We start from the raw sequence: 22,709 nt of genomic DNA, 5'->3' as shown, positions 1-22,709 counted from the left end.
AAAGGATTGAAAAGGAAAAATGAATATTTGTTTGTATATCTATATATTTTCTAGATATATGATCTATATAGTATGTTATTGCATACATTTATTTTTTTTCTATAAATGATATAAACAGTCTGTGACCTGCATCTAGTGGAGCACAGCTGTGACAGAAAACTGTCAAGAGTAAAATGTTCAAAAGTGATGCTCGGTAACTGATTTTTCCTGCAGCCCTGGGTCCTTCTCCCATCCCAGCTGCTGCTCCCCATTTTACAGCATGGAAACACCTGAGAGAGAGAGCTCAGGGGGCTGGGCAGCCTTTGGGCAGGGAGAGGATTGGGTTTGGGGTGAAATCCAGGCAGACTGTGCCTGCAGACTGTGGGGGACCTTGGGAAGGGGAAATGCAGATGCCAGCCCCCAGGACTAAAGGTGATGGACCCCTGTCTGTTGTGCTTCCAGGAGCCTGGACTCTGCCCGTGGAAGAAGGGTGGTGCAGAAATATGAAGAAATGATCCAGCTGCTCGACAGGTACAGGGGGCTGAGGCAGGGCTGTGGCTGAGGAAAGCTTCCCCTCCCCTGAGCCACCTGCCAGAACACTTGGCAGCCCAGGGCTTGGGAATGTCCCTTTGCAAGCCCAAGGGAATTCCCTGCCTGGAGAAGGAGGAGGGAGCTGGCACTGGGTGCCACAGCTTTGCTGGGATGGCTTCAAGTGGGCATGCTGCAGGGGGAACAGGGGCTCTGCAACCCTGCAGGAGCTTCTGAACGAGCTGCTGTGGGGTGGAGGAGCTGCCCTGGTGGAAAGCCTGGGCTGGGAGAAGTCTTTGTTCTCTCCCTGGTTGTGTTTGCTGGGGCTGTAATGTGGATATTCCACAGTGTGAGCTGGGGGTAACTGCCCAGGACTTGGCATCTCAGTTTTTGATGTCACCCCTGATTGCTCTGGTCTGTCCCTTGAGAGAAATCCTGCAGGATTCCTGGATCCCTGCAGGGCCCTGTTCCCCATCAGGGAGGGAGCTGGGATGAGCCAGAGCCCAGCCTGGGCTGCTGCAGGGTGGGTGGAGAGAACCCTGTTCCCATCACAGAACAAGGCTGGGTAGTTCAGCAGAGCCTTGCAGAGAGGAGCAGCCCCACAGGGGGTGTGGGGTGATCACCTGGAGGTGCTGTGTCCTGGTGCTCAGGTGACAACGGGATTCAGAGCAGGCTTTGTCACTGGGGAAGGAGGGGCTGCCCATGCCCTTTGAGATGCCAGGAGCCCTCCTCTGCCCTCTGTGCTCCCATCCCAGGGGTGCTGTGGTCTCACTCAGCCAGGTGAGCTCGGCTTCAGCCACCCCAGCATCCCTGGGGCTTCAGGTATTGGCCCTACTCAGACCTTTGGAAACGCCCAGCTGCTGCTATGTCACATTGGGCTAAATGCTTTGGAAAGCCCATCTCCAAATCTGAATTCTCTTCTCAAGCTGGTACTTGAGAGAGCTTTGCCCCCCTGAGTTGATGCTGCCACTGTTCTTTTGGGTGTTTGCCTTGGAAGCCCTGTTGTTGAGGTGGCATGGGTGGGTTTTGAAGATTCCTTCAGTTCTTCAGTCCTCAGAGTGGGGTGGTCTTGGCTTCCCCTCAGTTACAGCTGCACCCTCTGCTCTGGTGACTCTGTGGTGCATGTTTCTCTTTTCTGGCAGCTATCAGGAAAAGCTGTATTCAGACTGGTCCCAGACAGTCTCAGAGAAATCCCAGTACAACCTGGCTCAGCCTCTCATCCGGCGAGATGCACACACCAAACTGATCACGGTCAATTTTGATCCCCAGGTAGGAGCTGCTGCCCCTTGGCTCTCCTGCCATGTCCCCAAGCTGTGGGGGACACCTGGTGGGTTCTCTGTGCTCTGTGGAGCCCCTCCCATGGGGGTAACAAGGCTCTACCATAGATCTGCTCTGCCTAAATACCAACACTGCAGTTTGAGCAGAGCAAATCCTGGGTCAAGGCAGTGGCAGGAAGTCCCTCAGGAGCCAGAGGTGGGACTGGTGTCAGCATGTCCGCTCCATACTGGTTGATACTGGTGTGGAGAACGATGGGACATCATCTACAGACACACATTCATGTTGTGTGTACCTGGAACCTGAGCTTCTGAAAGGGTGTGAAAAACCCTGGGAAGGTTTGTTCTGTGACTCCAGAAATCTAATGGCACCAGAAGGAATTGAGTCAGTGGCTTTGAGGCCATGGTACTACTTTTTAATTACTTTTTTTATACCAATCAGCCCAGCAAACCAAGAGAACTGCAGCTATCTTATCTTTCACTTTGATAATGGCCTGGCAGAACAGCATGGCTGGGACTTGTGATGTGGCTCAGCCCCCATCTGAGAGGGGAAGCACATGCAAGGGGGTGGCTGAGAGCACCAGAGGTGGTGGTGGCTCTTAGAGGCTGCTGGGTTCCTGAGGTGGTACAGACCAGGAGCTGCCCAGGCCCTTTCCAGCTTGCTGCTTTGGGAATAAACCAGCAGGACCTGCAGAGGGGACTGGAGGGAATGACAGGAGCTGGGAGGGCTGTGCTGACCAGCAGGACCCCCCTGTGATGGTCAGAAGGGGCTGGGAGGGCTGTGCTGACGAGCAGGACCTGCTGTGATGGTCAGAAGGGGCTGGGAGGGCTGTGCTGACCAGCAGGACCCCCTGTGATGGTCAGAAGGGGCTGGGAGGGCTGTGCTGACCAGCAGGACCCCCCTGTGATGGTCAGAAGGGGCTGGGAGGGCTGTGCTGACCAGCAGGACCCCCCTGTGATGGTCAGAAGGGGCTGGGAGGGCTGTGCTGACCAGCAGGACCCCCTGTGATGGTCAGAAGGGGCTGGGAGGGCTGTGCTGACCAGCAGGACCCCCTGTGATGGTCAGAAGGGGCTGGGAGGGCTGTGCTGACCAGCAGGAATATCCTGTGATGGTCAGAAGGGGCTGGGCGGGCTGGGCTGACCAGCAGGACCCCCTGTGATGGTCAGAAGGGGCTGGGAGGGCTGTGCTGACCAGCAGGAAATATCCTGTGATGGTCAGAAGGGGCTGGGAGGGCTGTTCTGACCAGCAGGACCCCCTGTGATGGTCAGAAGAGTCTGGAGAGAGTTCTTGGAGCTGGCAGGGCCATGCTGTGCCCAGCTCTGTGCCTTGCCTCCCCAGCTGGTGGCCGTGCTCAGGGAGGTGAGCTACCTGAGGGGCAGCGGGGCCGGAGCCATCCCCCCGGCAGCAGCTGAGCTCTATTCCTGCAAGGAATCCTTCTGGCAGCTGGTGGCCAGCCTGGAGCTGATGGAGAAGAGCTACAACAAGGTCCTGAGGTCCGTGCTGGAGGTGGAATATCCTCTGGTGCAGGGGCAGCTGCAGGACATCGACTTGAAGCTGAGAGAGGCAGAAGAAACGCTGACCTGGAAGACAGAGGGTGAGCTGGCTCTGTGTGATGTTGGTTTTCCCAGCTTTTACAGAGATGGGGCAACTGAGAGCTGTTTTAAAAGATTTCATTTCATTATCTGTTTCAATGAATAGTGAGACATGAGGGATGTAAAAGTCAACACCATTCCATCAGAAGCCAACCCATTTCCTGGTTACCTTAGAAATATTTTCAGCCCATTAGCTTTTGCCCTACAGTGCTGCTGTTACTTCTAATACAAATCACCTCTATTTTTGCCTCTATTTTTGCCTATGTTTAACACCAATCATCTCTATTTTTTACCTATATTTTAATCTATATTTAACACCAATCACCTATATTTTTACCTATATTTTAATGTATATTTAACACAAATTACCTATATTTTTACCTATATTTTAACTGTATTTAACACCAATCACCTCTATTTTACCCTATATTTAACACCAATCACCTATATTTTTTACCTATATTTAACACCAATCACCTATATTTTTACCTATATTTAACACCAATCACCTATATTTTTACCTATATTTTACCCTATGTTTAACACCAATCACCTATATTTTTACCTATATTTAACACCAATCACCTGTATTTTTACCTATATTTTACCTATATTTAATACCAATCTCCTATATTTTCATCTATATTTAACACCAGTCTCCTATATTTTTACCCCACGTCATGCTACAATGCATCTTTCACAGTTCTAATTCTCTAAAATATCTGTCTTTTTGCAAGGCTACATTTTGAAACTTGTTGAATCGTGTTTCTAGCTCAATCTCTCTCTCAGCAATGCCATCTCTATCCCACGGCCTTCCTAAGCCAGCACACCTTATCTCAGTTTGCACTCAGGTGTACAAGGCTGTGTGAGTTTTCTGTCAGGCTTTCAGAGTTCTTTACCAACACGTTTCCCACAGTGTGACACCCAGGGCTCCTCCCGTTCCCCCGTGTGCCCAGTCTCTGCTCCCTGGTTCCCAGTGGCAGTTCCCAGTAGGACAGGGCTCTCTCTGGTGTGTCCAGCACTGGGAGGATGAGGAGCAGCTCCTGGTGTGTTTTCTCCTTCCCACATCCCCTGGATCCCCTGGGGCTGTGGGCAGGATCCTGCTCCTCAGGTTTGGCCCAGGCTGTGGGGAGGAGAGGCTCTGGTGGTCCCTGCTGAGCCTTGTTGGGGCAGGGTGTGGTGGTGGTCTCAGGAGGGGAGAAGAGACAAGAATCTTGACTTTGTTTCAGAAGGCTGATTTATTATTTTATGATATATATATTATATTAAAACCATGTTAAAAGAATAGAAGAATAGCAAGGAATGGAATCGGAATGATAATAAAATTTTGTGACTGACTAGACAGTCTGAGGCAGCTGGACTGTGATTGGTTATTAATTAGAAACAACTACATGAGACCAATCAGAGATGCACTTGTTGCATTCTACAGCAGCAGATAATTATTGTTTATATTTCATTTCTGAGGCTTTTCAGCTTCTCGGGAGAAAAAATCTTGGCAAAGGGATTTTTCAGAAAATATCATAACTACAGTAGGGGAGAGGTAGAGGTGGCTCTGCTGCTCCAGGTGGTGAATCTCTTTCCTTAAGGATGAGTGAGAAACACATGAGACCACAGGGAAAAGGTCTGAAGGAGACAACACCAGAGCTTGGCCCAGCAGCTCTGAAAAGAGAGGATCAACCATCTCATTTTTCCCAGGTGTCTGGGATCACATCTCCGGGGTGGTGGGTGATGTCTGTGACCTGGAGCAGAGGGTGCAGAAGGCCAAGGACAACGTTGAGGAGATCCAGAGCATCGTGCACTCATGGGGGTCGCCCATCCTGGAGAGGAGGGATTCCAAAAGGGAGGCAGTGCTGAGCCTGGAGGAGTGCCAGGAGCGCCTGGAACGGCGCTACAGCCTGGTCAGGGAGTGTGGGCAGAGGATCCACGCCCTGGTGGAGGTGAGGGGGCACCTGCAGGGCTGGGGGGCTCCTCAGAGGCTCCGTGTTGTCCCTGTGGCACTGAAAACGTCCAGAGTGCTTTGACTGAAGTGAACTGCCTGAACCCATTTGGGAGCCCGACCCGGGGTTCATTGATGCTGTCTCTGCGGGGTGGGCTGGGGTGTGGGGCTGGCTGAGCTCCCAGCCCGGGCAGGACCAGCAGCAGCTCCAGCCCAGGGAGGGGTCTGGCTCCAGCCCTGGCTGCTGGAGAGCCACTAGAGGGGAGTGGTGCACCGGGTTTGGGATGCTGCTCCCAGGAAAAATCCTCTCTGCGGGGTTACCTGGGAACAGGGGCTGGGGCTGACCCTGCAGTGTCAGGCTCTGTCCCTCTCTGGAGCAGGAGGTGATGCTGAGTGACAGGAGAGAAACTGCTGTCCTAAACCTTGGTGTTTCCCAGCAGTTTTGCCAGAGCTCAGAGTCCTCTGCAGGCCAGGAGAAAGCCCAAAGCTCTGCTCCTCACCTGCCTGGAGCCAGGTGTTGGTCATGTCAGGGACAGCCCCTGGCCTGGAGGGAAATGGGTTATGGCCCTCTCCTGGGGGCCATGTCTGGCCTTGGACTCTGAAGAGAACCAGATGGGTTCATCAGGATGGGCATCTGAGACCCCCAGTTCTCCCTGCCCAGGAGTGCAAAGCAACCCCAAGTCCCATGGCCTCAGAGAAGAGGGAGAACACGTGGAAGACCTTCTATGGCTCTTCTGCCCTCCATTTTCACCTTGAAGTGTTCCTGGACACCAAGCAGCCCTTGACAGGAGCAAACTGTGGCCATGCCCCAGTAGGAAGATCCACCTCCACGAGGCTGGCACTGCTCTGCTGCCCAGTACCAGCCCTTGGGTGTGTGCAGCTCTCCTTGGGACACACTCAGCCCCGCTGTGTGTGAAGGAATCTTCTTTGTCTTCCAGGAAAACCAGAGCCTCCTACGTGCAGCCCCAGCCTCTGATGCCTGGAAGGTGTATTTGGATTATGTGGATGAGATAGTCCTGGATGGATTCATCACTGCCATTGAGTGCTCCCTGAAATACCTCCTGGAGAACACAGGTGACACCTGGTTCCTGTCCCCTGGCTGCAGGGGCTGCTCAGCCTCTCCAAGGGGACATCTCTGGCTGTGCTCCCTCATGCTCAGTGGTTGTTCTTTTTTTTCTGGCTTTCCTCTGGCACTGGAGCCTGCAGAAGGGGAGGGTGGCTCCAGCACTGGTCACTGCATTGCTCAGGGGGAGGGATGGAGGTGACTGCACTGTCTGCAAGGGTTAATGGAGAGAGGCAGCTGAGGCTTCTCCCACATCTGTGCTTGGACATCCCACCCTCCCATGCCCAAAGCAGCAGGGTGGCACCATCCCTCCTCTGTGGGGAGTCTCAAGAGGCAGTTCTGCTCCTGAAGGGCACCAAACAAAGCCCTCAGTCCCTGAGCATTAGTCCTCAGGCAGAGGTGAGCCGGGCTCAGGAGTCACCAGCCCAGCCCTCCTTGCTCTGCTGGGAGCAGCTTGTGTGCAGCTGAAGCACATCTCCAGGAATGCTTCCCTTCTGGATGTGAGGCACAATGAGCCAGAGAATTGCATGCAGTTCTTCACTGTCTTGTTAAAAACTTGCCTAGGTTGTCACATTTGCATCTGGCTTCAGTTTCTGGTTGCTGTTGTGGGTTTTTTTCATGCCTTTCACCACTAAATTGAAGAGCCACTTGGTTCCTGTTGTTTTTCTCCTCTGCAAGCACTTCCTTGCTAGTGTTGTTCAGACTCCCTCTGCATTACCTGAAGAGCCTTTCCTCCTCAGGGTGCTTTCTGCTCCTTAAATCACTTGTGTCTCACCTGTTCCCCACTGGTTTCGGTGGGTTCCACAGCACAGCTGGTTTGCCAACACTTCTGTGGGTTGTGCAGACCCCAGTGAGTGTGTCTGCCACCACACCCTCCTGCTGTCCCTGCGGGCCATGTGGCATCTTGTAATAGGAGGTCAGTGGCTCAAGATTCCCTGAAAAAGAACCTGACATCTCTGTTCTTCCCTACCAGATCCCAAGGCAGGGCTTGCTCCCCTCTTTGAGGTGCAGCTGGATTTGGTGATCCCAGATTTGGTGTTTCGCCCTCCCTTGGACCCTGGTGCCAACGATGGCTTCTGTGACATGGTGGAGAGTCTTCTCCAGGGCATCTACCACATCTCCTCGCTGGTGCCCCGGCTGGCTGCACACAGGGGCTTCTGCCACTACCAGGTCTGTGCTCTGGGGCTTCCCTGGGCTGGTGGCAGTGAAGGGGTGCCACGTGCTCCCACCTCACTGTGCTCTCCTCTCCCCTCCCTCTCTACTCTCTCCTTTCTCTTTTCTGCCTTCTTCCCTCTTCTCTCTTTCCTTCCTCCCTTCTCTTCTCTTTCCCCTCTTCCTTCTCCCATTTTTCTCTGTCTGCTCTCTCCTCTTCTTCTTCTCTCTGCTCTCTCCTCTTCTTCTTCTCTCTGCTCTCTCCTTTCCCTCTTCTTCTCTCTTTCTCCTCTCTCCTCTCCCTCTTCTTGTCTCTCCTCTCTCCTTTCCATCTTCTTGTCTCTCCTTTCTCCCCTCTCCTCTCCCTCTTCTTGTCTCTCCTCTCTCCTTTCCCTCTTCTTGTCTCTTTCTCCTCTCTCCTTTCCCTCTTCTTGTCTCGCCTTTCTCCTCTCTCCTTTCCCTCTTCTTGTCTCTCCTTTCTCCCCTCTCCCTTCTCCTCTCTCCACTCCCCATTTCCCCTCTCTCCTTCTCTCTGTGCCCACCAGGCTGCCCTGGAGGCCATGCCCTCGCTGTGCCCGTGGCGCCAGGAGCTGCTGGCCCGTGCTCAGGCGGCGGCGGCCGCGTGCCGCGAGCACCGCGCGGGGCTGGAGCGGCGCTTCTCGCACCTCCTCGGGGAGGACAGGAGGGAGCTGGGCCACCACCTCCTGCTCCACGACAGGAGGGAGCTGGGCCACCATCTTCACGTCCCTGCACCTGCAGACATCGAGGAGGGGCTCCCCGAGGCGCCAGCCACGCTGCAGCAGTTCAGGGAGCAGCTGGGCTCCTACGAGCAGCTCTACGAGGAGGTGGCTGGCATGCAGCCCCTCTGCACCTTCCAGGGCTGGCTGAGGCTGGATGCACGGCCATTCAAGGTGGCCTTGCTCAATGAGATTAAAAGGTGGAGCTTGGTGTTCAAGCAGCACCTCCTGGACCATGTCATGCACAGGTGAGGGTTGGTTCTGCCTCTGCTCATGGAATTTCTCCTGTCTTGGTTGGGCTGTGTCATTTCACACTTGTGGCCAAATGGCAGAGAATCATGGAATACCCTGGGTTGGAAGGGATCCACAAGGACCATCCAGTGCAGCTCCTGGCCCTGCACAGGCACCCAAACAATCCCACCCTGGGCATCCCTGAGAGCATTGTCCAAACACTCCTGGAGCTCTGGCAGCCTTGGAGCTGTGACAACCTCCAGAGCTAAACAGGAGCAGAGAAGGGTCTGTGCTGCACAGCAGCTCCATCCCAGTGCTGAGTCCTCCATGCCCTGGTCTCTGCTTGTGTGAGAACTGGGAGCAGTGGCATCCCTTGGTACCCCTGGCAGCCCTGGGACCTGATGTAGGGTGTGTGTTTGCCCAAGGTGTGTGTTCTGCTCCTCCTGAGTCAAATAATTCCATCTCTGCCCAAAGACTGCTTGCTTTACTGGATTTGATGGTGGCCATCAGTAAATCTGCAATGATGCTGTGAGGTTTCTAAAAGCCCATGATTCAGGTAGCCTGGCATAAGCAGTCATTGGGAGGTGTCATGGAGCAGTTTGGGCTCCAACTTTTGCATTACCATATGCTCTTTGCTCTGAAGAGCTGCTCAGATCTGTGCAGGACAATGCCCTGGGTGAATTATTGGTCACAACTGAAGGGTGTCTTAGGTTGTGGGTGCTCCCAGGGGAGAGCTCACAGACATCTGAAGGGGAGGCTGCTGCGTGGGGTGGTGATGTGATCTCTGATGTGCTTTTCAGCACCATAAATCTGTCTGATAATTTCTTTGCAAAGAGGTTTAGTATGGCAGAGAATGAGCATTGAGGAGCTGTTATTGAGAGTCCCTGAGTCAGCAGTTTAGTCTTTATTAGGTGAAGTATTTAAGGATACTTTTAGGCCCAGCAGCATCCAGAGAATTTAAGCAGGCACTTAAGAAGTGTTTTGAGACCCAGAAGTCCAGTGCTCCTCTGCTGAAAGTGCCCAGTAGCTGGTGAGGTTAAGAACAGGATAAGCAGGTGAGGAAACGTGCCCCAAACACTCTCCTGTCTGTGATGGTTTATGGCTCAAGGGCTTTGAGAGACAGGGATCTTAATTTTAAAGACCTGGAGGGATTTTTTTTTTCCTCTCACAAATATCCAGTTGCTTTTCTAAGCTTCTGTGAATTTGTATCACCTGCAGGAGGGGAGGGAGCTGCCCTGTGAAGAGAGGCAGTGCATGAAGGACAATCCTTGTTTGTTACAGCTTTGAAATGTGTCAGGTTCACCTGGAGAGCTTGGATTCCTGTAGTGGAAGAGATGGGGTGAAAACTGTCAAAGAATCCCAGAATGATTTGGGCTGGAAGGGACCTTAGAGCCCATCCAGTGCCACCCCTGCCATGGCAGGGACACCTCCCACTGTCCCAGGCTGCTCCAAGCCTTGGCCAACGTGGTTTTGGACGTTTCCAGGGATCCAGGGGAAGTCACAGCTGCTCTGGGTGCCCCATGCTGGTGTCTCCCCATCCTCCCTGTAAAAACTGGGACAGTAAAATCTGTCCTCTGACAGCCCCTCCTGAGCTCCCTGTCTCGGTTCAGGTACTCTGTCTCCAACTTGAGAAGTCCCAACCTGTCTTTCTGTTCCTTGAAGGAAGCTGTACCACATCCAGAGACACTTTTGGGCGGGAATTCCAGTTCTGAGGATGGGTATTAACTCTAGAGGAGCTGGAAGAACATTAATTCCAGAGGGGCTGCCCTCATCCTGTGCTTCCTCCCCCTGCTTTGTGCTCTGCAGCTTGGCTGACCTGGACGAGTTCATCCAAACCGCCGAGAAAGGGTTGAGCAGAAAGGTGGAGAAAGGTGACTATGGTGGCTTGGTGGAAGTCATGGGTCACCTGCTGGCTGTGAAGGAACGTCACAGTGCCACTGATGCCATGTTTGAGCCCCTGAAGGAGACCATTGAGCTGCTGAGGGCCTATGAGCAGCAGCTGCCTGAGGAAGTGCACCAGCAGCTGGAGGTGGGTGAGGGCTTGTGGTGGGCACAGCAGTTTGCCCAGGAGCAGAAGGCAAAGGGAGCAGGAGTGGAGGAGCATCCCAGGGATACTCAAGGCCCTGCTCCCTGTCATTAGAGGGCCTCAGTGGGCAGCATTTTGCTACTGCAGGATGTGTCTTGGTAGCTCTAAATTTTGAGATTTTTCTTTTAAAGCAGAGATTAAGCCTTTTGTTATGTGTGAAAAACATGGAATTGCCTGCTCCAACTCCCAGCGAGTGCTCTTGAAAAAAAATTAATGCATTTTCAAATCCATCTGTTAATTAGGTTGAATTATAATTATTTTTAAATAAGCTGGTTCTTGGCAGCTATGGAGACGGGAAGGATAATGCTGGCAGAGGAGCTGCCTTCCCACAGGACTTCAGTCCTCCTCTGTGTCAAGACCACCAGGTCTGCTTTACCTAGAGGACATCCCTGGGAGCAGGTTATGAAAATATTTTGGCATCTTTCCACATCTGGCTCTCATGAGTCAGTTCTTTGGGAATTTTCTTTTCTGCAAAGGGGACCATGAGATGAAGGTTTAAGAGATGGTGAGTGTTGGGGGACAGAGACAAGCCCTGTCTTCATCCACCAGCAGCCCATGGAGTCAAGATTCTAATCTCTTCCCTCATCCTGGGGACCCTCAAACACTACCACAGTTCAGCTTTCTGCACCACAGTCAGTGCTGGTCACACAGTGCCCATCACACCTTCTGCACCACGGAGTCAGTGCTGGTCACACAGTGCCCATCACACCTTCTGCCCCACAGAGTTAGTGCTGGTCACACAGTGCCCATTACACCTTCTGCACCACAGAGTCAGTGCTGACCACACAGTGCCCGTTACACCTTCTGCACCACGGAGTCAGTGCCACCCACACAGTGCCCATTACACCTTCTGCCCCACGGAGTCAGTGCTGACCACACAGTGCCCGTTACACCTTCTGCACCACGGAGTCAGTGCCACCCCCACAGTGCCCATTACACCTTCTGCCCCACAGAGTCAGCGCCACCCCCACAGTGCCCATTACACCTTCTGCCCCACAGAGTCAGTGCCACCCCACAGTGCCCATCACACCTTCTGCACCATGGAGTCAGTGCTGGTCACACAGTGCCCATTACACCTTCTGCACCACGGAGTCAGTGCTGGTCACACAGTGCTCATCACACCTGCACCACAGAGTCAGTGCTGACCACACCCATGTCAGGGGGACCCAGCAGTGCTGTTGTGCCCGCAGGAGCTGCCGGAGAAGTGGAGCCAGGTGAAGAAGCTGGCCCAGGCCGTGAAGCAGCAGGTGGCCCCTCTGCAGGCGGGCGAGGTGACAGCGCTGCGCCAGAGCTGCGCCGCCTTCGACGCCCAGCAGCAGCGGCTCCGGGAGCGCTTTGCCAGGGAGGCTCCCTTCAGGTACAGCTCTTCCAGCACCACACCAGCCTCAGGAACGTTTGAAGGAGCTGGGGTTGTTTAGCTTGTCTTGGGTTAGTTGTCATTGGAATGGCTTTTGAGGTATTAAAAGGTTTTTTTCCTAGCCCCGCGCTTGAAGAAAAAGTCGTGATTCTTCGGCTTTGGTTTTCAAGGTTGTTTATTTTCTCTTGTTTAATATGTGCTTTTTTGGATCTGCACAGGTTTGTTCAGCAGGTCGGGTTGGGGCAAACTGACTGCCCTCGGGCCGGTGTTATCTTTTTATACTAAAAACTATGCGTTCTTTATTTATAATAATTTTTTAATATTTACCACTTATGTTAGACAGTTTGTCTTTAAACTAATTTAAAAGTGCCACCATCACAGCAGAAGATGGAGGACAAGAAGAAGAAACACTGAACCCATCTAGATTTCTCCATCTTGCCTCCTGAACTCCTATTTTAAAAACTTGAAAATTCTACATTTTCATCCGGTGATAAATTCACTATCATTCTATTCAAACTCCTGTGACTTGTAAGTCTTCACACAAAGTTGGTAATTGTTTCCATGGGTTAAAATCAAAGGCACAGGTGTTTTTGACTCCGTGCCAAGGTCTCTGAGCCCCCTGCCAGCATCTGGAGTCCTCCAGGGCAGCCAGAGGAATGTCCAGGGATCTGACATGCCTGGAGAAAACGAGGCTCAGAGGTGCCCTTATTGCTCTCTACACCTTCTTGAAGGGAGGTTGCAGACAGGTGGGGTCGGTCTCTACCACCAGGCAGCACTGACAGAACCAGAGGACACAGTCTCCAGCTATGGCAGGGAAGGGATAGGTTGGGTATTAGGAAAAAAAATTTTCAAGGAAACAATGATAAAGTACTGGAATGCTCTTCCCAGGGAGGTGGTGGAATCACCATCTCTGGATGTGTTTAAAAAAAGACTGGACATGGCACTGGGTGCTATGGTCTGGCTGAGGTGTTAGGGCACAGGTTGGACTCGATCTTAGAGGTCTCTTCCAACCTCATTATTCTGTGATTCTGAGCCTGCAGAGGGAAGAGCTCATCCCTGTGGTGCCCTGGAGTGGCTGCCTAGAACAGAGGCTGGACAGAGTTAAAGTGGATGTTTATTAAAGACCTTCCACAGATTCACCTTGGGCAGTCAAAGCCTTGCAGAGGCTGCCCCCAGGATGGATGATGGTCACCAGTTTTTATACAGATATCAGTTTGGTCTATTTGCATATCGGGGTTAATCCTCCAATTACAGCTTCAGTTAATGAAGTCATATTCCCAGTTTGCTCCCCACAATTCACTTTTGTTTATAATTTGCAGGGCCTGTGGTGTGTCCTTGGATCTCAGGCCCAGAGGGATTGTTCTGTCTGACCAAAATGTGAAGGCAGTTAACCACACTTTATATGGAGTTCACAGCTATGCACTAATGCACTGCAGGATTTGAAAAATAGAAAAGCTGAAATCTTAAGGCATCACCTGCATGTCCTGGTGATGCACAGCTCTCCTCCCTGCTGTGCCTGCAGTGCTGTGTCCCTGGGAAGAGCTTGGGCTTGGGTGGTGTCAGCAGTGCCATGTGGCTCAGCCATCAGGGTGTAGTAGAGACCTTTCATCTCTCCCGTGGCTCTCAGAGGCTCTGTTTGTTTTATGGGTCCTTCAGAAGTTGTAACAATGTCATTTACAAAGAATAAATGTTTATTTCTAGGTTTGACACCGAAAAGCCTTATCAACTGCTGGATGCAAAGCACATGGAGATTAAAGAGATGGAGTCAGCCATGACCTCGATTTATGAATCAGCTGGTCTGTTTGAAGTCATGGTGCCAGAGTACAAACAGCTGAAGCAGTGCAGGAAGGAGCTGTGTCTGCTCAAAGAGCTCTGGGACATGATCTCCCTGGTGAACACCAGCCTTGAAGACTGGCAGACCACCAGATGGGTGAACATTAACGTGGAGAACATGGATCTGGAGTGCAAGAAGTTTGCAAGAGAGATTCGGAATTTGGACAAGGAAATGAGGGCGTGGGATGCTTTCAGTGGGCTGGACAGCAAGGTGAAGAACATGCTGACAGCCCTCAAGGCTGTGGCTGAACTTCAAAATCCTGCCATCAGGGAGAGGCACTGGAACCAGCTGATGCAGGTGACGGGCGTGAGGTTTGTGATGGACTCGGACACCACCCTGGCTGACCTCCTCAAGCTCAACCTGCATGAATTTGAAGGGGAGGTCCATGGCATTGTGGACAAAGCGGTGCGAGAAATGAGCATGGAGAAGGTGCTGAAGGAGCTGAGGGTGACCTGGAGCTCCAGGGAGTTTCAGTACGAGCCTCACCCCCGCACCCACACCCCCTTGCTGAAGTCAGATGAGGAGCTCGTTGAAACTCTAGAAGACAACCAGGTGCAGCTGCAGAATTTAATGTCATCCAAGTACATTGCCTTCTTCCTGGAGGAGGTGTCTGCCTGGCAGAGGAAGCTCTCCACTGCCGACTCTGTCATCTCCCTCTGGTTCGAGGTGCAGCGCACCTGGTCTCACCTGGAGAGCATTTTCATAGGCTCAGAAGACATCCGGGCACAGCTGCCCCAGGTATGAGCCCCCAGATCCCAAATTCCTGCTTGGAAAGTGTTGAAGAAGAGGCACCAGTATTCAACGGGGTTATCTATAGTGCCAAATCCCCCAAAGCAGGGCTGTTCACCTGCTGCTTTGCTCCTCTGGAGGCTCTCTCAGTGCTGGGGTTGTTCCCCCAGGATGTTTTTGTACCCCAGCCTGTGCTTGAGCCATGCTGAGGGGCTGAACTTCTCCCTTGTAGCACTGCATGGCAAACACAGAGTTCCTGGGTGCTGAGTGAGAGCTGCTGCCTTCCTTCAGTGCTGCAGGCACGTTCCCTCTTCCTTTGGAGGGGAGAGGACTGAGATCATTGCTCAGACACTGCACATTATCAAACAGAGCTGGCCCAGGCAGCTTTGGCAGCTTTCCCTCCCTGTCCTGTCACTCTGGTGCTGGGGGAGAGCAGCTCTTCTCCTGCTCTGGGGAGCTCCTCAGGTGCCTCCAGCCCAGCTCCCAGTGTCATTCCAGGCTCACAGCCATGCTGAGGAGGAACAAGCCTTTCACTGGTGAGGGAGGAGCTTTCCCCTTACCCCAAAGACAGCTCTCAGAGGTTGGGATCTCTCAGCACACCAAGAGAGCGTTGCTGTGACCTTTGTGTCCCTTTGTAGGACTCCAAACGTTTTGAAGGCATTGATGTGGATTTTAAAGAACTGGCCTATGAAGTTCAGAAAACCCCAAATGTGGTTGAAGCCACCAATAAACCAGGTCTGTCCCAACAGCTGGAGGACATCCAGAGTAGGTAGGTAGAGCATCAGTCCCAGGGTTTTGTCAGAGGCTGGAATCAGCCATGAGAAGTTGGTTGAACCTGTGCTCTGAGGCTGTGCTTCCTCTGCAGTCACAAACCTCCTGCTTTTCTGACCTTTGTCAAGTTTCTGTATTTGTGACCATCACCCTGTGAGGGTGGGCAGGCCCTGGCACAGGGTGCCCAGAGCAGCTGGGGCTGTCCCTGGATCCCTGGCAGTGCCCAAGGCCAGGCTGCACAGGGCTTGGAGCAGCCTGGGACAAGTTGGGCTTTGAGGCCCCTTCCAACCCAAACCCTTCTGTGATTTTGTGATCAAAAAAAGAACAGCTGAGCCCATTTAATTTACAAAATTATCCCTGTGTACCCTTGAGGCATAACACAGCTCCCTGAGATGGACCTGAGTGCCCTGGGATGGAGACACTTCTCACTTAACATATGAATCTGCCTGAAAACCACTTCAAAGTCCATGCTAAGCTGTTGTGTCAGTAGCAGCTCTCCATTTCAAATAAGGATTTGATTTTATTTTCAATCGAACAAGGCCAATGTTCCTCACAGAGAATGTTATTTAGGAACTTTGTAAGCTCAGCAGCAGTTTAGCATGTGAACACTGCAAGATTCATTTTAGATCGGAGCAAACAACTTTCCTTTCATGCTTTGCAAACATAAAAAGCTGAGTTGGTTGGAATCAGACTTTAAAATGTGGCTCATTAGAATAAAAGCAGTTCTGGAAATGTTCATCCCAGTGGATGCCACCACCTGTGGCAGCTATGAGCTTGTCTAAAGCAGCGGGTCAGGCTGCAAACCTTTCCAACCTCTTCTTCCACTCCTGCTTCTGCTTTTTCATGAGGCTGCCCTGACTCTTGGGTGTTTGACCCCTGGAGTAGAGTGAGCTGTGAGTTCCCTTGTGCTTTGTGGATCTGCTCAGGGCTGTGGGAAGGAGCAGCCTGCAGGCTCAGCTCGTGCCTGGCATTTCCCCATGGTGGGGAGAACCTGCCCAGAAGGGCAGCACGAAGCATGGCAGGGTATTTACCCACCTGTCCCGGGCTCTGCTTTGTCTCCCCAGGTTGTCTCTTTGTGAGAAGGCTTTGGCTGAATATTTGGACATGAAAAGGTTGGCTTTTCCCAGATTTTACTTCATTTCTTCTGCAGATTTACTGGATATTCTTTCCAACGGCACCAACCCACAGCTGGTAAGGCTTGTGCTGCACCACCTTTGCATTTTCAGGAGTGTCACAGTGGAAGGTGTTGTCCTGGGACTCTCCTTAGTGTCCTTTTTGGAGTGATTTTCTCCCACCCTGTGTGGACTAACAACTCCTTCCCAGCTGATCTCCACCTGCCATCACTGACAGGCAGCCCTGTCCTGGCTGTTGTCTGATCTGACCCTGGGGATGCTCGTGGCAGGTTCAGAGAGAGCACCTCTGTGGGTTTTGTGCCATTAAAACAGTGCCTTTGTTCCTGCTGGGATACAGTGAGGCTGCAGGAAAATGACTTCCATGAGGATCTCATCCAAAACTTTTTGCTGACCTTGGATCCCAGCCTGGGATGGCACCAGAGCCCCAGGCTGGGCATTCCAGGGTGGGAGGGCTGAGCACTGGTGGCTTGTAGAGGGTTGGTTTTTTTAGGCAGAAAAGGCAATTTCCAGGAAGTGCCTCTTCCCCTTGCAAAGCCTTTGGGATGCTCTGATGGCAGGGATGAGCACAGCCTGCACAGGAGAGCAGCTGCTGGTCAGGCAGTGACTGTGGCCAGGTGGTGTCTGTCCTTGCACTGGATTTCTGGGATGGGCTCGGAATGCCAGGTGTGGGGAATCCCCCCAGGTACACCACTCCTCCTCCCAGATCCCCCCAAACACACCACTCCTTCTCCCAGATCCCCCCAAGTACATCAGTCCTTCTCCCAAATCCCCCCAAGTACACCAGTCCTTCTCCCAAATCCCCCCAAGCACACCGTTCCTCCTCCTGGCTCAGCAGTATTGCTGGATCATCCCCTGGAGGAGCTGGCAGTGACCCTCCTGTTGTAAGAAATGGCTTCCCAGGCCCCTTCTCCCTATTCCCAAGGATCAGAACCCTCTGTCCCCCACAGGCAGAGTTCAGAGGATTCAGGTCTGCAGGTGCTTTTCCGTGTGGAGCTGCTGTCAGGGAACCTCAGCCCCTTAGCCTGGCAATGCCATGCCTTGCCCAGCCTGCTTTGGGAGGCATCACCAGCCCTGAGGTTGGTGTGTGAACCAAATCAACATGTTCACAGGCAATGGAGCCTGTTGGGTAAGGAAACAATTCCTTATTCCACCTATTAGTAGTGAGCAACCTCAGCCTCCTTTTCAGCTTTTCCTCCTTAAGCTTTTCCTCCTTTCCAGTTTGTGTCAGGATGTGAATGGGGCAGGCTTGGAAATGCTCTTGTTGCCACTAACCTTTAACTCAGCTTGGATCTGTTTGCTGCTGCTGGGTGATTTCAGCCCACAGAGTGTCATAAATACACAGCTGATTGATGCTTAAAATGGAGAGAGAGAAAGAGAACACAGGAAGCAGAGAAAAGCTGCTGTGCTGAAATGCTCCACGGAGTAAGGAGAAATTCCTGGTGCTTTCTGTTATTCAAAACTATTTGCAGTAAAATCAAAGTAAATGTCAGGCAGGATCATACACGGATACGCTCTCAGCCTTTCCACTGTAGTTTCAAAGCCTGATAATTCCTGAAGGAGGATTAGATAGACAATGCTATTATCCACTTGAACTGGGTATTGAACTGGTGCAGGTTCAGGTGCACTCTGGGCTCTGGTGGCAGAGCTGTATCAAGTGCTGGAGCACAGCCAAGGCCCTGCAGAGTGGCTGGGGGCTGGCAGAGGACAGTGGGGGCTGCTGAGCCTGCACACTTGCAGGGATAAAACAGGATTTCATGGTTTGTGTGAGATTTGAAAGGATGTGTGCCTGTCCTGGTAGGGAAGCTGAGTGTCCATTGCTTCTCAATCCACTTGGGATTCAGCCAGGTAAGAAACTGATTTGGGCACATGTGGGACAGCTCCTGAGGAGGGGATGGAATCCTCTGTGGGACAGGGAATGAGAGCTGGGCCTCTCAACAAGCCATAGGATGGATGATAGGATAGCCTGAGCTGGAGGGAACCCACCAGGATCATCAACTCCAGCTCCTGAGAAGGACAGCAAGAGGCTCCTGTTGGCAGCATCCTGGCCATGAGTGAGAAGATGTGGTGCTGCCAAGATGTCCAGGTCATTCTTTGTGAGCAGGTCTGTGGCTGTCACACCTCTGCTCTCTCTGCTCTGCCTGTCCTGGTCCTTGATGTCCAGTTCTGGCCCCTCAGGTTGGGGAGGATGTTGAGATGCTTGAGCACATCCAGAGGAGGCAACGAGGCTGGAGAGGGGCTGGGAACACAAACCCTGTGAGGAATGTTTGAAGGAGCTGGGGCTGTTTGGCCTGGAGAAGAGGAGGCTCAGAGGTGCCCTTATTGCTCTCTAAACCCCCTGAAGGGAGGCTGTGCACAGGTGGGGTCGGTCTCTCCCACCAGGCAGCACTGACAGAACCAGAGGACACAGTCTCCAGCTATGGCAGGGAAGGGACAGGTTTGGTATTAGGAAAAAAATTCACTGAAAGAATAATAAAGTACTGGAATGCTCTTCCCAGGGAGGTGGTGGAATCACCATCTCTGGATGTGTTTAAAAAAAGACTGGACATGGCACTGGGTGTTATAGTCTGGTTGAGGTGTTAGGGCAGGGGTTGGACTCAATGATCTTAGAGGTCTCTTCCAAGCTCGTGATTCTGTGTCCTGTTCCCTCACTTCATTGACACAATCCCTTTGGCAGGTGCAGCGTCACCTTTCCAAACTCTTTGACAACTTGGCCAGGCTGAAATTCCAGGTGGACTCTGAGCAGAAGACAACCAAGGTTGGCCTGGGAATGTACAGCAGAGAGGAGGAATATGTCCAGTTCAGTGAACCCTGTGACTGCAGTGGGCAGGTGAGAGGGGAGACCTTGTGTGTCCAAGCTGCCTGGTGGAATGTGCTCCCACCCCCCTGGGGTGGGCATCCCTGGGCAAGTGGGGTAGGGATTTTTCAGAAAATACAACAGTAACAGCCAAGCTCTTGTAGAGTTCCACTGCACTGCCTCCATGGAAAAGCTTACACCACAGCTTTAGTCCTGCTCTGGATGGGTCCTCACAGCCCATGGTGTGAGGAAGGGTTGTGGCCTATTCTTTACTGTGCTTTTTAATTTTAATTCCTGAAAGATATTTTGAAGGTTACTCTTACCCTGCCAGCTGGGAGAGGATGCAGTCTGAAAACAGATTAAATTATTCCATAGTATTTCTGCATGGATACCATTGGAAAGCAAAGGGTTTCCCCCCTGTTTTCCAAATCTTATTTCATAGGACGAGTTGAAGTACAAAACTTAAGAATCAAATTACTGCTCAGCTTTTCTGTCCCTGTAGCTGCCCTTTTCTCCCTGGACTGTTAAAGGAAGCTAAAGCAGGTAATACCAGCTCTGAGCTCCCCGGTGATGGCACTTGGCATTTAAACTCTCCTCTCAGTGAGGACTTTGCCTGTGAAATACTAAATTCAGCAGGAATTGTGAAATACTAAATTCAGCAGGAATTGTGTTCCCAGCATTCTCTTGCTGCTGACAGATTGTGCTCCTGTCCCATGGGTGACTCTGCCATGGCCTGGAGCTGGAACACACTGAGCTCAATTGCTCCTCAGTGGAGTTCAGGTTCCTCCTCCAGCTGGGTTTCCACAAAAAACCTCTCTGGGAGGAGATGCTGATCCTGCAGGAGCAGAAATGGCTGAGTCCCCCCGTCTGGAGGAGACCTGAGGCATTGACTGGGGAGCTGAGCTGCTTTTCCCCCTCATGGCTGAGGGATGGCAGGCGTGTTCCTGTGACCATCCCTCACCACCCAGGGGTGAGAAGCAGGAGTGTTCTGGGATCATCCCTCATCACCCAGGGGTGAGAAGCAGGAGTGTTCTGGGACCATCCCTCACCACCCAGGGGTGAGAAGCAGGAGTGTTCTGGGATCATCCCTCACCACCCAGGGATGAGAAGCAGGCCTGTTCCTGGGACCATCCCTCATCACCCAGGGGTGAGAAGCAGGATGTTCCTGGGATTTAACCCCTTGTGCAGGTGGAGGTGTGACTGGCTCGCCTGCTGGACACCATGAGGGCCACGGTGAGGGACGGCCTGGGCGCAGAAATGGCTGAGTCCCCCAGCCTGGAGGAGGCCTGGGGCATGTTTGGCTGGAGAGTTGAGCTACTTGTCCCCCTCACTGCTGAGGGCTGAGGGATGGCAGGTGTTCCTGGGATCATCCTTCATCACCCAGGGTTGAGAAGCAGGATGTTCCTGGGATTTAACCCCTTGTGCAGGTGGAGGTGTGGCTGGCTCGCCTGCTGGACACCATGAGGGCCACGGTGAGGGACGGGATGGGCGCGGCTGTGGCGGCCTACGAGGACAAGCCCAGGGAGCAGTGGCTCTTTGACCACCCTGCCCAGGTACTGCCCCTGCCCTGCTTCCAGAGGGGTCTGGGCTGTGGATGGGAGTGGTTCTGTCCAGGGGAGAGAGGGAGGGTGTGATGCCTTGAGGAGCTGGAACAGAGGCTGGATGGAGGTAAGAGGAATAAAGTGGAGATTTATTGAGGGGCCTTCAAAGGTCACACCCTGGCAGTACCCAGATGGCTCCAAGATGGAAGTAAAGAGGGCTTGGTCACAAGAACTCACATTTTTATAAGTCTTAGTCCATTTGTATCTAGGAGCTAACTGTCCAATTGATAGCTTCAAATTATGAAGTTCCATCCTCCTTGCTTACTTGCCTGCCCTCCTCTTTTTGCCTTGTTTATGCTTTGGGCCTGAAGTTTGAAGAGATTGTCCTTGAGTCTCCAGCTAGAATGGGATTGCTTTATCTCCACCATCCTATGAAAAGATCCTAGTAACACTTAATATAAAGCTACAGCTGCACACCAAAGAACAGAAAAACTTAAACCCTAAGGTACCGTGTGAGGTCTCCTTTCTCCTGGCCATCTCTTGATGGGTTCCCAGGCTGAGCTCTGTGCTCTGACCAGAGCTCCAGGCAGGATGCAGCTCAGGGACTTGGGCAGTGGCTGCTGCACCCCAGGGTCACAGGGAGCCCCTACACCCAGTGGGGTGAGAGAACGAATTGATGGGGCCTGATGAGAGGAAGGAGCCCCTTGGGTGCTCCTCTGGCAGCCTCCCATGTGTTCAGACATGAGAAAGGGGCTCATTTACTGATGGGCAGCTGCTGGGTGTGCCTGGGATGGGAATTTTGATGGATGTGAAATGGATCCCTGTTCTCCTTCCTGCTGTGACACTGTAGCAAAACTTCATTTCCCATCAGGGATGCCTCATCCCTGACCTCCCCATGGGTCAGACCCTCTCAGAGGTAAGGAAAGCCTGGTGCTGCCCTGCTGTTGAGCCACCCTGTTTCCCCAGGTGGCTCTCTGCTGCACCCAGATCTGGTGGACAGCTGAGGTGGGCATGGCCTTCTCCAGGATGAAGGAAGGCTACGAGAAGGCCATGAAGGAGTACCACAAGAAGCAGGTGGCCCAGCTGAACACGCTGGTGACCATGCTGCTGGGGCAGCTCTCCAGGGGCGACAGGCAGAAGATCATGACCATCTGCACCATCGACGTGCACGCGCGGGACGTGGTGGCCAAGATGATAGCACAGAAGGTTGGTGTTCCCAGTGTGAGCCATGCTGGGCATTGAGGGGGAGATCGTGGAGGGACAGACCAGAGACAGGTGCTGGGGGCACTGCCTGCCCCAGCAGGGCCATAAGAAAAAGCATTTGGGATTTTCTTCTCTGTAGCTTGCTTTCTCTGGTGTGAGCCCACAGGAATCCCTTGGGATTTGTCCAGCACTCCCACACTGCCTGTCATCACACACTCCCAGAATGGTTTGGGTTGGAAGGGACCTTAAAGCTCTTCTCATTCCAACCCCTGCCACGGGCAGGGACACCTTCTGCCACCTCAGGGTGCTCCAAGCCCTGTCCAACCTGGCCTTTGGCTCAGATACCTTCTGGACAGCAGCTGGGCTCTCCTGGCCATGCTGGCAGGAGTGGCAGAGCAGGAGCTGGGTGTTCCTCTGCTCCAGGGGTTTTCCAGATGCCTTCTGTCCCACCTGGGGTGCCTGAACTGATGCCTAGAGAGACTGACCTGGAATAGAGACTAGACAGAGCTAAAAGAATAAAGTGGGGATTTATTTAAAGGACTTTAAGGGATACACCTTGGACAGTACCAGAGCCCAGCTATGGCTACACCCAAGATGGATCCCAGTCATGAGTTTTTACACTTTTATAAGTTTTGGTCCATTTCCATATTGGGGTTAATTGTCCAATTACAGCTCCAGGTCATGAAGTCCCATCCTCCTTGTTTGCTCACTTCAGTTCCCCAATGTTTATGCATTTTGGGCCTGAAGCTTCTATCGATTTTCCTTTCC

At 52.5% G+C, this 22,709-nt stretch overlaps 1 protein-coding gene across 1 annotated transcript in view; it reads left to right on the top strand.

The window, feature by feature from the left end:
* Positions 1-22,709, top strand: part of LOC132336834 (dynein axonemal heavy chain 9-like) — an 89,337-nt gene that overhangs the window by 14,920 nt on the left and 51,708 nt on the right. Inside the window, exons 12-27 of the mRNA XM_059864731.1 lie at positions 442-510; positions 1,650-1,776; positions 3,121-3,376; positions 5,070-5,311; positions 6,249-6,384; positions 7,347-7,543; positions 8,071-8,218; positions 8,285-8,510; positions 10,300-10,522; positions 11,770-11,936; positions 13,638-14,508; positions 15,138-15,268; positions 16,335-16,461; positions 19,078-19,230; positions 20,625-20,750; positions 21,705-21,944. Of these exons, the coding sequence (XP_059720714.1) occupies positions 442-510; positions 1,650-1,776; positions 3,121-3,376; positions 5,070-5,311; positions 6,249-6,384; positions 7,347-7,543; positions 8,071-8,218; positions 8,285-8,510; positions 10,300-10,522; positions 11,770-11,936; positions 13,638-14,508; positions 15,138-15,268; positions 16,335-16,461; positions 19,078-19,230; positions 20,625-20,750; positions 21,705-21,944 (3,439 nt within the window). The remainder of the gene's footprint in view (positions 1-441; positions 511-1,649; positions 1,777-3,120; positions 3,377-5,069; positions 5,312-6,248; positions 6,385-7,346; positions 7,544-8,070; positions 8,219-8,284; positions 8,511-10,299; positions 10,523-11,769; positions 11,937-13,637; positions 14,509-15,137; positions 15,269-16,334; positions 16,462-19,077; positions 19,231-20,624; positions 20,751-21,704; positions 21,945-22,709) is intronic.

The sequence above is a fragment of the Haemorhous mexicanus genome, chromosome 20 (genome assembly GCF_027477595.1).
Source record: "Haemorhous mexicanus isolate bHaeMex1 chromosome 20, bHaeMex1.pri, whole genome shotgun sequence".
NCBI lineage: Eukaryota > Metazoa > Chordata > Aves > Passeriformes > Fringillidae > Haemorhous > Haemorhous mexicanus.
This window is presented reverse-complemented; position numbering and strand designations above follow the sequence as displayed.